Consider the following 15,942-nt stretch of genomic DNA (forward strand, 5'->3'; position numbering starts at 1 on the left):
CATTTCTGTTATCTTTATTTGCTGTCCAAAATGACACATTTAACTCTTTATTCTCCCCTGAACACATATGCCCATGCTTTTCTGTGGTTTATTTTTATTCTTTTACCAGACCAGTCTATTGCTATTCTTTCTTCTATTTTTCTTTGTATCCATCTTGAACCGTTTCCATCCTCAAGCACTTCATTGATTATCACTTTTACCTCTTGACATTAATACACCATTTCCATAAAGCCTTCTTAAGTCTCCACTTAAGTCTCTTCTTTCTTTAATTCTCCACATACCTGTGGATTAAAAGTCTGGTATCTTTTTATTTTCTTATTGTCGCTCCTAGTGCATTTACTTTTCCTAGTATATAAAAACAAACAAGACAAATGAAACAAGAAACCCAGCTCCTTTGTAGTTGATTCCATTTGACTGTAGTCACCTCAATCTCCTTATTGCTGTTAAGTGTGGATATCCAGGTCACTCCTCCATCTTCCTAACTTAGAGTCTTTCTGCCTTAGCCCAAACCCTTCAACCATCCCGGGTGCCTTCACTATCCACAGGTGTGATGTTTGTATTATCCTGGCCCTCATTTCCTTGTCTGTTGTGCTGTTTTCCTATTACTTTAGTCACTCTGGATCATAACCTGCTCCATCGCAGTAATAGCATCAATCACACGATACTGTTAACAACCTTTAGTTCTCCAGTCAAAGAAAGTCTAGTTCTTTTCTTCCCCAAACTGGTTATTTGACCTCATCCAAATTTTTAAGCCCCAAAATTGGCTCACTTTCTGCTTAACTCTACACCTTCTGCTGTCTTCACTTCCTTCTCTGGCTTTAGAAGCCATGGCACAACACTTTATCCACTTTATAGAGTACCCTAAACTTTTTTCCCCTACTGCGCTTCTGTCATGCCTCTCCGGGAAAACCTAAACTTTACTTAATCTAGCTATCTATCCCTTCCCAAAGCCAGAAGTGAGCAGCCGAACACTCAGGAAAACCAAACCAAACAAAACCAAAGCATGCTATTTTCAATCATGTAGTTTAATGCTACCATGGATTCATAGTTACCAAATTAATTTGGTCTCATAGTGTTTCTCATTAATCCTGTTTTCACTGGACAGCCCTTTCTATTCTGCTCCTGCGTAAATTTTCCCCAGCGTAAATTCTAGCCTCTGCACTCAAATTTCTGAAGTCTCTACCTTTCATATCACTCTTAGAAGACAATCATGCCTCCTACTTCATAGTGAACATGTAGCTGCCAGGTGGAACTTAATCTTCTTTGGACTACCAAACCTCAAAACTGAATTAATCTTACCCATCCTTTTTTCCTCTCTACTGTTAAAGTGAAAGAAGTAGTTTGCTGTGATTACTACTTCCAGTGTGCACTGAATTCTATCCCTTCCTACTGACTTAAAAATCATTTTTAATTTTTTTTTCTGTCTTCCCACCCCCTCACTTTTTATTGGCTCCCACTTATTTAGACTGATTCCAGTTTCCATCTGCATTCAAAAACAAGCCCTCAAGAGTAAAACCAAAGTATAACAAAAAGTCTTCCTTAACCTCTCCCTTCCTCTGAGTAATATCCTCTTTCCCCTTCCCTTTACTTATTTTGTAATAGATTTATCTATGCTTTCCATCTCTGCTTTCTTACCTCTTATATATTCCTTCACCCTTGGGAAGTAAGTGTTTTAATGAGTGTTTCAACAAAGAGGCAGGTATCACCATTGTTAAATATGTTACAAGGGCACATAAAACTGATAAATACTCACTCGATTTAGTTCTAAAGGAGCCATTGCTTCTTTCCCTCAGCACACTGTTTTTGAGATTTATCTCCATTGTTGCATATTATCAGTATTATTAGTAGTAGTATTTTGCTGAGTAATATTACACCCTATGAATAAACCAGTTTATCAGTTCTTCTGTTGATCAACATGAGGGTTATTTCCAATTTTTGGCTATTATGAATAAAAATACTATGAACATACTTGTACAAAGCTTTTTTGTGGGTGTGTGTACTTACCTCTCTTAGATAAATACCTAGGAGTGGAATTGCTAGCAGTTAACTTTAAGAAATTGCCAATTTTCCAAAGTGGTTGTGATTTTACATCAGCAATGTACTAGAAGTTCAGTTGTTTTACATCCTCCCAATATTTTGTATAGGAAAGCTTTATTTGAACCATTCTAATGGGTGTGGTGATATTTTAATTCTTATTTTAATTTGCATTTTGCAGACTAATAATGGTATTGAGCTTTTTCATGTGCTTATTTGTCATCTGTACATTTTCTTTGATGAAGTTGCTGTTCAAGTCTTTCATTTAAATTGGGTTGTATCTTGTATATTACTGAGTAGTTCTTTATACATCCTGGGTGCAATTTCTTTTTTCAGATAGGCTATTATGAATATTTACAAACTGTCTATAAATTACATATTTATTTTCCTTTTTCTTCCTTGTATCTTTGGTGAACAAAAACTAATTTTGATGAAGTTCAGTACATCCTCTTTTTTTTTTCCTTTAGAGTCTATACTGTTTTGTTTTCTGAGAAATATTTGCCTACACTAAGGTCATAAAGATAATCTCTTTTTTCCTAGTAACTTATTGTTTTAGCTCTTTTGTTTAGGTCTATGATCTATCCTCAATTGATTTTTATTTATTTATTTGAGGGAGAGAGAGTGAGCATGAGCAGTGGGAGGGACAGAAGTAGAGGGAGAAACAGGCTCCGCACTGAGTAGGGAGGCAGACATGGGATTTGATCCCAGGACCCTGAGATCATGACCTGAGCCAAAGGCAGATGGTTAACCACCTAAGCCACCCAGGTGCCCCTATCCTCAATTGATTTTTATATATGGTGTGAGATAGGGGTCTAATTTTGGCTTTGTTTTCCCATAAGGATATACAGTTGTTCTAGCACTGTTTGTTAATACTGTATTCATTTTAGTTCCCTCATATGGCTGAAGGATGAGTCCCAACAACTAAGATTCCTTTCCTGGTATATGACTTTAGGGGGTTACATAGCTAACTATTTTGTTGTTTCTTTTCTTATGAATTTTTATATCATAAAAATTGGATAGTTATCAGGATCTTAGGAATCACTTTTTCACATATTCAAGTTTTGACATATTTTTTTTTCTGCAGCTATAAAGGAAATTAATAAAGTAAAGATGAGGTAGTCACTTTGATCCCTGAAAACATTAAGAAGACCACTGGTTAGCTCTCCAGTTTTACACAACAGGAATTTGTTCCTTCTTGTAATAATTTATTGCGATATTATACTTATGTCAAAGTGTACATTGTCTACTGTGTCACACTTAGATTGTCTCCTAAACTACTTATTTTTTTCATTTCCTTAAGTGTGGAGAATTATCTCTGGAGATCTGAAGCATGTGCTTTTGCTTGAAATATTAAAATATATATTCCACAAGTGGGAGAATATGGAAATGACACTTAAAGTACATAGTAGAGCATGAGTAAATTCATAAAAATGTGAATGAACTTGTCAAAATCATGGAACTAAAAGCTGAATTTGATAGAGTAAGAGTAGGGACATGAGTAAGGAACACATGACAAAGTTGTGTTATTAATGGTCCTGTATATTAAGAGTTTTATCTGGGAAATGGGCCATTATTTGGATGACTTAAATATGTTGTTTTGACCAGCTTTGAGTTCTTAAACCATCAGTCTGGGAATAATGAGTGCATCAGATCAGGGACAAGTGCCTTCTTTATTTATTCACTACTTTGTTCATCCTAACATTGGCATAATATTTTATTTTCATGATTGGTTCTCAATTCTCATCCAGTCATAAACAAATAGGCATATCTTCTGCCTATTTATAACTTCATACTAAAGTAAGAATTTTTTTAAGGAAGGGTCTTTTAGCCTTAAAAACTGAGATGATTATGTTTACTGTGGTCATGGGTTGAATTTTTTAATAACCTGTGTTTTGATCTGTATTTAAATGTCACAGTCTGGATTGCATGCTTTTTCTGGAAGCAGAGACATATGTGGAGGCTTCAGGTTTCTTATTTCTTTACTTGTTCTTTCTGGATTTCATAAAGAAGGTATAAATGAGCAATAAAATAACTTGGTCGGAATGTGATAGGACATTGCATTACCTTTGCTTGTTTTTAAAGGTCACATATTGTATTTAAAAATACGTGAGGCAAATTGCTGTGTAAAATTCAGGTTAAGAAAGGATATTAAAAACAAAAACACCCTCTTTAATCTGAAAAGTCCTGAAGAGTGTAAAGTTTTAATTAAATAAAAATTAATTATGAACTATTTTAATATGCAATTTAGGCATTAAATAAAATGAGCATTTTTTTCTTCCTTAAGTATGTGTTATCAAGTTTCAAGAATGTTAAAAACTTCTCTGATGATTTAATCTGAAATCATTCCTACAGCGAAATTCATAAATAATAAATATTATCTTATTAATCCATATTTTAGTTTAGCTGGGTCTCAGAGCAACTTAGTTCCTCAGGGAATGCGGTGTTCTTTATAAAAGAAGGTGATGAGATGTAATCTCCAAGGAATTAAATTGTGAAAACAATCTTGGTATTGTACATGCTAATATAGATCTGTTATTCCCTTTCCGCATCTATCACAACACATTTTAAATTGTGGCTGATCTTGTATGCAAATAGCTGCGTTATTAGAAATTGCGGCTCTACGTGCTAATGTCTCCCTGGATTTCTTGGGAGTTTGCTATCTCACCATCAAAGCAATAGAAATGAATGATCATTACTGCAAGGCTTTGAAGAACAAAGAGAAGTCAGAACATTTTAGAGGTTCTAGATGTCTGAGGCACTGACAGTTTGCAACATACAAATGAATGGGAATCTCCTTAGATAATTTAAAATAGCCTCAATGTGTTTATTAGGAAAGTAAAATATTTTCTACATTTTTGTATTTGTTACAGCTAATAAAATGTAAGTCATTTGTGCATAGGTGTGTTCTTAAGAACTTTTTTTTGTTTCATCATTTGGTAAAAATTGTATTTTGCTTAAAAAATAGAACAGACTGAATAAATAGAGTAGAATAATTTCAGAGAACAAAGTTTAAATTTTTGAAATTTTGGTTAATAATTATCAGTCACCAAAATCATTGGGAACAAAAATTCAAGGCTAGTTCCTCCTTAGTGTATCTCTTAAGTTGAAAGTCTTTTAAAGATTTTATAGTCACAGGTTATATACATATAAAATGTATCAATTCATAGCGTATAAGCTTTTATAAAAATATAGGTTCTTTAGCTTTTTTGGTATCACTTTATTTAAAGTACATTTTAAAATAAGTAAAATCTAATTCCTTTTGTTGAAAAAATATTCTCAATGGAGCTCTTCCTTTTTTATTTACTACAGGTAAGGAATGAATAAAATACTGGCCTTTGAAGTATTATCTCTGTTAGGATTTTGGTTTAAATGACCAAGCAGGAATTGAGGGAAGCATAGTAGGTGGCCTTAGTAATTTTCTTCTTAAAAAATTTTCCGTAAAGGCAACAGACAAAACTAAATTGAAGAGGGAATAATGTCTTTGTATTTATTTATTTAAACTAACTTCTCTCCTAACATGGAGTGATATTTTTTCTAGCCCCACATAATCAAGATTAAAATAACTTGACTCCCTTTTACAATTAGTAGATGCAAAACACTATGCAAATGGTTGCTACATGAATAAATTATATCGTATCTATTGATATTTTTTGTGATGCTTATATTAATGTTCTATAATAACAAGTGAGAATATAGGATTAGGTGATGTCTTGGTTTCATTTCTGAGATTTTAAGGTTGTATTATCTTAGAGTGATAGCTACATGGTTTATGAGGTGAAGATTTAATTTATTTGATTTTTTTGTCTTACTTTGCACATTTCTAAATATTACCATAATATTAAATGTGAAGATTATTATGAATAGAAAAATAGATTTTTAGCAGAATTTATAGTTTTCTTACACGTAAGTAGTAATTGTTAATTTGGGGATGCCTTTTTACTGTGTTAGGTGGTATCGTTGTTAGGATTGTTCTGTGTGACCATATATATAAATAAACAATACAGTTTGAACAGATTTCAAAGACATTTGGCATTTGAGAACCTTAATAATGCTCTTTAGGAAAATTACAGCTTAATAATTTATATGGAGACATCTATAACTTAAGTTAGGGTGATACTACCTACTGTAACAGATAAATATAAAGTGTATAAAGGCTCAAATGCTACAAGTTATTTCTTGTTCTCACAGCGGCGTGAAAGAGAAAAAACAAGTTGGCTGAGTGGGTTTCCTTTGCGTAGCCATTCAGAATCCAGGATGTCACAGGCTCTGCCATCCTCATCAGATTATTTTCAGCATCGCTTGGGGGGTCATCTCCATTTTATCCAGATGAATGGGTACATATGGAAAGTTTTTGTAGGTTGATTCTAGAAGTAGCAAGCTCTAATTTATTCATATTCTGTTGGCTAAAACTCAGTCACATGCCCACAGCTAACATCAAAGGAGGCTGGAAAAGTTGTCAGGTGAGCTCAAGAACAAAACAAAACCAAAGACCCTAAAAAATGGAGGAGAACGTATTCTAGTAAGTAACTAGGAATTTTTCCTATAGTCTACCTTTCTAGTCATGAAATAGCCATGCACATCCTTTTCCCTGACTCTTTGGTAGGAAGATCCTAAAGTTCCCCACTTATCGTGGCCAGGACAAGCCAAAGATCCCTCTTAGGTTGGAATGTGTGTCCCTGAAGTTTACGGACTATTAAATTTTGCTAATGGTGAACCAGAAGATGACTGCTTCATATCTCCCAATTAAAGAAGGAAGAATGGGAAGAATGGGAAACATACCAGGAAGCACTGATGCAGCATGATAATGAAGCCTGCTGTGCACGAGGCCACTGATAAGGCCCCTTGTGCAGACAGAATTTTCTTCCTTGGACCCTCAATTACGGTTTTTTAGAGAAGTTTCCTTGTCCATTGTTCTTTATGGCCCTCACCTTCTGGATGGTTCTCCTTTCTGGTCACATATGAAGTGGATATTCCAAATCTACAGAGTTTGCTTTCCTTGGGGGCTACAATCTGCTGGTTTAAGTTTAGAGGTCCAAGGATTCATTTTAATTCACTTATTTTTTTAGACAAAGTTGTAAATAAAATTTCCTCAGATTTTAGTATCCTTCTTAACTGTTTCTGATTAGTTCCATGTGACAGTGTGTTTCTGCCACATATAATTTTTTAAAGTTTTTATTTCAATTCCAGTTAGTTGGCAGTGTAATATTAGTTTCAGATGAATAATACAGTAATTCAGCTCTTCCATACAATACCTGTGCCCATCACAAGTGTCCTCCTTAATCCCTACCACCTACCTCACCCATCCCCTCACCCACTTCCCCTCTGGTAGCCATCAGTGTGGTCTCTATAGTTAAGAGTCTTTTTCTTGGTTTGCCTCTCTCTCCTGTCCTTCTCCCTCTCCCCCCTTGCCCATTTGTTTTGTTTCTTAAATTCCACACATGTCTGCCACATATTTAAATTCAATAAAAATAGTAAGATTTGAAAGATGTGTTGTGGATTAAATCAAACAGTGCATGTAATGAGTAAGCATGAGAATACTAGTAAATGGTAGTCATTTATACTGTTTACAGAAGGAGAGACAGAACTAGAACTCATATTTATGCACTTTTCTTACCTGTCATACTTTTTAAAACAAGATTCAAAGTATTTGAGATTCAAACTTTTTGTGTAACAGAATGGGTAATTAGAAAGAAACATACTGCCAAGAGCATGCCTACAACCCTAACCCATCTGAGTCAATGGTACATGGTTTTCACATTTACAGATAATACTTTTAACAGTTTGGTTTAATTGAGTATTTATAGTACTTGATAAAATGAATGTTACCAAGAACAAATAATTGGGAAATTTAATTACCAGCAATTGTATCCTTGATAATTTATTTGAAAGAATTTGTGTTCTTTACTGATATCTAATAGGAATAATCAAAGACATTTTTACCCATTGCTTTAAAAATGGATTTTATGGAATAAATTATTCCTGAAGTTTTTAGATAGTCCTTTTGATTTTTTAGGACTTTATCATAATTATTTTCTTTTTTTGCAGCAGGCATTTTGGAGATCAAAGATGGGTAAAAAAGATGCCTCTACTATAAAACTTCCTGTTGATCAGTACAGAAAGCAAATTGGTAAGCAATGGATTCCCTTTGATACATTCCTGTGAATTAAGATAAAGAAAAAAGAATGATGTGTGATATTAAGAAAATAACTTTTCCTTAATACATATGATACACAGAGTATGAATAATGAAGGGCTATATATTTTTAAAGAGCAAAAAATAAGTGTAGCCTGCTTACCAGTAGAGAAATATACTTTGTGTACTTGTGATTTTCAAAGCTCTTATAATTTTTATTAATTTAATACAAGCAAAAATGATTTTATTATTTTTCTTAAGGCCAGAAGTTTTTATATAGTATTTTTAGTGTTATTATCTATTAAATCATTTATTTTTATCCATGTAAAAACTTAATTTTGTTGACTCAATGACAATAATTTGATAAGCCTGAAATTCTTCTTCAAAATTTTACTTTAGTAAGATAGTGGGCTAGAGAAAAGTACACTAGTCAACACACACACAAAAAAAACAGGAAGCTTATCTATTTTAGACTATTCTCTAAGTACAAGATTTTCTACCCATTCTTTTCAAGAGCACATGAAGTGTTTATAAAAAATTACCCACATACAAAATCACAAACCAAGTTCCCCCAATTTTAAAGAATCTGTATTCTATAGCTACAACTTTGAGCAAAGTGTAGTAAATCAGAAATTGTTTAGAAGCAAAAAGGTAACCTACCCTTTCCCATCTTGCACCCTCTCTTTTTACATATTCCTACTCACTTCCATCCATTCCTACTTTGGAAATAAAAAAATAGCAGTTAGTAAAAAACCTCTTCTAAAAAACTGAAGGATAAACAGAGAAGTTACAATGGAAGTCAGAAAATAAGTAGAAATTATTAATACCAAAAGAGTATACATCTATTTTATAAATGTGATATATAAGGTGCACACCATAAAGATATTTCTGTAAAACAAAAGAGGTGCAAAATGAAAGAAATATTAAATAATATTTAGAATATATATAAGCAATTAAAGATTTATATGTAGAAAAATAAAATCCTACTATAAATAAATAAACAAAATAGTCTGGAAATCCAATAGTAAAACGGGTACAAAACATGAAGAAGCAATTCATGAAAGAAGAAATCTGAATAAAGAAAATAAAAACAAAACAAACAACTATTACAATAAAAAAATGAAATTGAAAGAGTCTTACAAAATGACCTAACTCATCTAACTGGTAGTCAGAAAAAAGCAAATTTAAAAAAGTATTTCTAACTGGATTAAATTTCTTGAGGGACGGTTTATGATGCTTGATTTTTTTCAGGGGGTTTATTCCTCCCTCTTTCCTTCACTTAGAGGATGTCTGATGAATAAATAGTGTGGGTTGCTATGTTATTTTTGTGTTTAAACAGGACTGATTTATCAGATTAAAGTCTCTGATCAAATAAGATATGCTAACCACATAAATAATAGCCATATCGTGAATCAATTCACAATCCAACTCTTAAATATACAATTCTTAGAATTTTGACAAATGTACATACCCATGTAACCAGAAATGCCAGTAAAAATAGAAACATTTCCATTTTCTCAGGCAATTCATATCTGCTTCCAGTCAGTCTCTACCCACCTTCATATGCAACTACTGTTCAGATTTCTATCACCACAGATGAACTTTTTCTAAAATAAAAAAATAAGTGGCCTGCAAAGTTTTTATTGAAATTGACTTTTATCTATCAATTTTGGAGATTAGATATTAAAATCTAAATTCTTCTCTTTTATAGACATGGCATACCTTTTATTTACTTCTATTCATATTTATTAGAGCCAAGAAAGGATGAGACAAAGTAATATAATTATGAGGCCTCCACCCTTTTCTTATACTAAACTATTCAGAGAGTGCTGTGATATGCATTATATTCCCATACAAAGTTCTCTTTCCTGTTTTACTTCCTCTTGAAAATATTAGCTGCACAAGATCCACCTGTCTCACAAGGTTCTTTGGAGATCCATGAGAAGTGTCAGACCAGTTTGTAAACTAGAGTGTTGCATGGATATGAGTAATCCTGTGTGTATTTTACAAAAAGAGTAATCATAATCAAACACAGTATATTAAAAGTAAAAGAGTGATGATGTTTTTGTTCACTACTTTTAAGGATAATTGACTGAGTTAAGATTCTTATGCATATATCATAGAATATTATGATATATATAAGTTTTTTGTAAAGATAGAAAAATGGAATAGAAAAGATACTGACTAGTTAATTAATAAAAACTAATTAAGATATTAACTAATTCAAGGATTTTCTCAAGGAAAGATTATCTGATTTTCTGTATCACAGTTAGAAAATACCACAAGACTGAGCTCATACTAATGATGATAGATTTATCTTCAGCACTGTCTCCCTTAAATGGAGTCCTATGCAGATGTTTCCCAGATCTGATAAAAAATGTGAGGAGGGAATAAATCAGCCATAATTATCTTGAAGCGATATTTTAGTATTGGTGGTAAGAAAAAATATATAAATATATAAATAAATATATATAATAAATATGACATATTTATTATATATTATATAAAATATATAAAATAAATATATATATATAAAATATATAAATAAAATAGTATCATAGTGGTTTTTTTTACTATTAAAGTTATTGGTAAGCTAATTCAATTGCTACTTAATGAACATTCACAAAGAGTAGTGGTATTACATGTGTGCAATGTCCTCTTGTTATGAAATCTCACTTATTTATATAATTTTTGTATGGTCAGTCAATAACTATATTTGGTAATACCAATACCAGTGCCATTTTTTTGAATGATGATTTTAATATCACTGTTTAATTTATCTTCTGCTAAAAGTTTGCCTTTTCAATTATGTACTAAATGACAATGATTAATGGCTTTCATAAAAGCTTTCTTTACAATATTCTTTGCTCAGGTAAGAATCAAATAGGCTAATGCTGTGACTAGAAACACCTTGTAGATACAGAATCCTCATATTAAATGGACACTGTTTTAATTACTCTAGCGTGATCTTGAAATGTGTAGTAAGATGAAGTACCTTCTCGATTTCAAGGCAATGCACCTAAGAAAAACAATACTTTGAAATATTTCTGGCTTAAAGGAGAAATAAATTGGTTTGGGTCTTTTCTTCAGATATAATATCATATGAATAGAGAGTAAGATTGCCCAGTATTGCATGTATTATTCTAGGGATAAATTATTTCAAGATTGGAAGAGAATTTTAAAAACTGCTTTAACATAATTAAGATATATTCTAAGTATATGTCATTAAGTATATCAGGCTAAACAATATTTATATGTATGAGGTTATTCATTATAAAACACAACTAATTTACCTGTAAATCTCTATTTTCTTACATAATATAAGTTGCTAACATTATTAAGCATCTTGTGCCAGGCACATCTTATTTTATCTTCATAATAGGTAAAAAAGCAACTACTATTTATAACTCCATTATACATATCAGGAAGATTTGGCACAGATGGGTTAAAGAAGTTTCCCAAGGTTCTACAATTGGTAGAAAGTACAGCCAGGACTCAATTCCAAGCAATGACCACATAATCCCTTTACTATACTACTTTTCTAGGGTTGAAGACTATATTAGGTACTGGCAGATGCAAAGATAATTGAATCACAAGATTTGAGTTCATGGAATTGACAGAATAATAGCACTTTGGCTGTCAGGAGAGTTTGAGGGACCTCTCTCTGCCCCTAATTCAGAAATACCAAAATATGAAGCTTCCATTTCTTAATTCTATTTTTAAGACTCCTAAGACATTTCTATTATAGTTCATTCAGTCAAAGCTCATACAATTATATGCATATTTACCACCACCCTGCTCTTAATTCACATTTACATCCCAGACCTTAAATCTGAAATCATGTTCTTTGTGCCTGGTGAACATTTTTTGGAATTTCTTAGAGTGTATGTCTACTTGTGACAAGTTCTGTTTCTTTCTTTTATGATATTAACATACCATTTTTAAAAGTTTTTATTGAAATTCCAGTTAGTTAACATACACTGTAGTATTAGTTTTGGGTGTACAATTTAGTGATTTGACACTTCCATGCAACACCTAGTGCTCATCACAGCAAGTATACCTATTAACTCCCATCACCTATTTAACCTATCCCCCACCCATCTCTCCCTGGTAACCATGTTTGTTCTCTATAGTTAAGAATCAGTTTCTTGGTTCCCCCCCACCCATTTTGTTTCTTAAATTAATTCCACACATCAGTAAAATCATATATTTGTCTTTCTCTGACTGACTTATTTCGCTTAGCATAATACCCTCTAGCTCTATCCACATCATTGCAAATGGCAAGATTTCATTCTTTTTGATGCCTGAGTAATTAAATAATATACCATTTTGTGTGTGTGTGTGTGTGTATACATAATAGAAATGGAATTTTCTTTGGAAAAATGTCTATTCATGTCTTCTGCCCATTTCTTAACTGGATTATTTATTTTTTGCATGTTGAGTTTGATAAGTTCTTTATAGATTTTGGATACTAACCCTTTATCTTATATGTCATTTGCATATCAAATTCTCCCATTCCATAGGTTGCCTTTTAGTTTTGTTGATTGTTTCCTTCTCTGTGCAGAAGCTTTTTATCTAGATGGATTCCCAATAGTTCATTTTTGCTTTTCTTTTCCTTGTCTAGTAAGTAGTTGCTACAGCCAGTGTCAACATTTCAACAATATTTGTTCTTCCAATCCGTGAGGATGGAATGTTTTTTCATTTCTTTGTATCCTCCTCAATTTCTTTCGTGAGTACTTTATAGTTTTCTGTGTACAGATTCTTTGCCTCTTTGGTTAGGTTTATTCCTAAGTATTTTATGGTTTTGAGTGTAATTGTAAATGAGATCGACCCCTTAATTTCTCTTTCTTCTGTGTTGTTGTTGGTGTATAGAAATGCAACTGATTTCTATGCACTGATTTTATATCCTGACACTTCACTGAATTCCTTTATGAGTTCTAACAGTTTTGGAGTAGAGTCTTTTGGATTTCCACATAAAGTATCATGTCATCTTCAAAGACTGAGAGTTTTACTTCTTCTGTGCTGATTTGGATGCCTTTTATTTCTTTTTGTTGTCTGAATGCTGAGGCTAAGACCTCTAGTACTATGTTGAATAGCAGTGGTGATAGTGGACAGCCCTGCTCTGTTCCTGATCTTAGGAGAAAAGCTTTCAGTTTTTCCCCATTGAGAATGATATTTGCTGTTGACTTTCATAGATGGCTTTGATGGTATTGAGGTAATGTACCCTCTATCCCTGCACTTTGAAGGGTTTTGATCAAGAAATGATGCTGTACTGTGTCAAATTCTTTTTCAGCATCTATTGAGAGTATCATATGGTTCTTGTGCTTTCTTTTATTAATGTATTGTATAACATTGATTGATTTGTAGATGTTGAACCATCCTTGCAGCCCAGGAATCAATTCCATTTGGTCATGGTGAATAATCCTTTTAATGTACAGTTGGATCCTATTGGCTAGTATTTTGGTGAGAATTTTTGTATCCATGTTCATCAAGGATATTGGTCTGTAATTCTCCTTTTTGATAGGGTCTTTGGATTTGGAATCAAGGTAATGCTGGCCTCATGAAATGAGTTTGGAAGTTTTCCTTCCATTTCTATTTTTTGGAACAGTTTCAGGGGAATAGGTAGTAATTCTTTAAGTGTTTGGTAGAATTCCCCCAGGAAGCCATCTGGCCCTGGGCTCTTGTTTTTGGTAGATTTTTGATGACTGCTTCAATCTCCTTACTGGTTATTGGTCTGTTCAGGTTTTCTATTTCTTCCTGGTTCAGTTGTGGTAGTTTATATGTCTCTAGGAATGCATCCATTTCTTCCAGATTGTCAAATTTGCTGGTGTATAGTTGCTCCTAATATGTTCTTATAATTGCTTGTATTTCTTTGGTGTTGGTTGTGATCTCTCCTCTTTCATTCGTGATTTATTAATTTGGGTCCTTTCTCTTTTCTTTTGGATAAGTCTGGCCAGGGGCTTATCAATCTTATTAATTCTTTCAAAGAACCAGCTCCTAGTTTTGTTGATTTGTTCTACTGTTTCTTTTGGTTTCTATTTCATTGATTTCTACTCTGATCTTTATGATTTCTCTTCTCCTGCTGGGTTTAGGTTTTCTTTGCTGTTCTTTCTTTGCTGTGCTTTAGGTTTTCTTTACTGTTCTTTCTTTGCTGTGCTTTAGGTGCAGGGTTGGTTGTATACTTGAGACCTTTCTTGTTTCTTGAGAAAGGCTTGTATCGCTATATACTTTCCTCTCAGGGTCACCTTTGCTGTGTCCTAAAGATTTTGAAAAGTTGTGTTTTCATCTTTGTTTCCATGAATTTTTTCAATTCTTCTTTAATTTCCTGGTTGACCCATTCATTCTTCAGTAGGATGCTCTTTAGCCTCTATGTATTTGAGTTCTTTCCAACTTTCCTCTGGTGATTGAGTTCTAGCTTCAAAACATTGTGGTCTGAAAATATGCAGGGAATGATCCCAGTCTTTTGGTACCGGTTGAGACCTGATTTGTGACTCAGGATGTAATCTATTCTGGAGAATTTTCCATGTGCACTAGAGAGAAACGTGTATTCTGTTGCTTTGGGATGGAATGTTTTGAATATATCTGTGATGTTCATCTGGTCCACTTTGTCATTTAAAGCCTTTATTTAAAAAAAAATAAATAAATAAAGCCTTTATTTCCTTGTTGATCTTTTGCTTAACTGATCTGTCTGTTTCATTGAGGGGGTGTTAAACTCCCCTACTATTATTTTATTACTACTACTGTGTTTCTTTGATTTTGTTATTGCTTCATGTAGTTGGCTACTCCTGTATTAGGGACATAGATATTTAAAATTGTTAGATCTTCTTGTTGGACAGACCCTTTAAATATGATATAGTATCCTTCCTCATCTCTTATTACAGTCTTTGGCTTAAAATCTAATTTATCTGATATAAGGATTGCCACCCCAACTTTCTTTTGATGTCCATTAGGATGGTAAATTGTTTTCCACCCCCTCTCTTTAAATTTGGGGGTGTCTTTGGGTCTAAAATGAGTTTCTTGTAGACAGCATATAGGTGGGTCTTATTTTTTATCCATTCTGATACCCTGTATCTTTTGATTGGGGCATTTAGCCCATTTACATTCAGGGTAACTATTGAAAGATGTGAATTTAGTGCCATTGTATTGCCTGTAAGGTGACTGGTACTGTATATTGTCTCTGTTCCTTTCTGGTCTCTTACTTTTAGGCTCTCTCTCTTTGCTTAGAAGACTCCTTTCAATATTTTCGGTAGGATTGTTTTGGTGTTTGCAGATTCTTTTAATTTTTGTTTGTCCTGGAAGCTTTTTATCTCTCCTTCTATTTTCAATGACAACTAGCTCAATATAGTATTCTTGGCTGCATATTTTTAATGTTTAGTGCTCTGAATATATCAGGTCCTTTCTGGCCTGCCAAGTCTCTGTGGATAAGTCTGCTGTCAATCTAATATTTCTACCATTGTATGTTACAGACCTCTTGTCCCATGCTGCTTTCAGGATTTTCTCTTTGTCACTAAGACTTATAAGTTTTACTATTAGATGATGTGGTGTGGACCTATTTTTATTGATTTTGAGGGGGATTCTCTGTGCCTCCTGGATTTTGATGCTTGTTCCCTTTGCCGTATTAGGGAAATTCTCTATTTTAATTTGCTCCAATAAACCTTCTGCCCCTCTCTCTGTTTCTTCTTCTTCTGGGATCCCAATAATTCTAATATTGTTTCATCCTATGGTATCACTTCTCTCTCATATTCTTCCCTCATGGTCCAGTAGTTGTTTGTCTCT

At 33.1% G+C, this 15,942-nt stretch overlaps 1 protein-coding gene across 11 annotated transcripts in view; it reads left to right on the forward strand.

The window, feature by feature from the left end:
• The window catches only part of TRIQK (triple QxxK/R motif containing), a 100,710-nt gene that overhangs the window by 44,971 nt on the left and 39,797 nt on the right, over positions 1-15,942 (forward strand). For 8 of the 11 annotated variants that reach the window (XM_047727741.1, XM_047727745.1, XM_047727738.1 and 5 more), the window contains one exon: positions 8,080-8,161. In XM_047727741.1, the coding sequence (XP_047583697.1) occupies positions 8,101-8,161 (61 nt within the window). In that variant the 5' untranslated portion in view covers positions 8,080-8,100. Of the gene's footprint in view, positions 1-3,118; positions 3,552-8,079; positions 8,162-15,942 lie in introns of all 11 variants that reach the window. The other 3 variants (XM_047727743.1, XM_047727740.1, XM_047727742.1) reach the window with 2 other exon arrangements.

Source organism: Lutra lutra, chromosome 4, assembly GCF_902655055.1.
Source record: "Lutra lutra chromosome 4, mLutLut1.2, whole genome shotgun sequence".
NCBI classification, from domain to species: domain Eukaryota; kingdom Metazoa; phylum Chordata; class Mammalia; order Carnivora; family Mustelidae; genus Lutra; species Lutra lutra.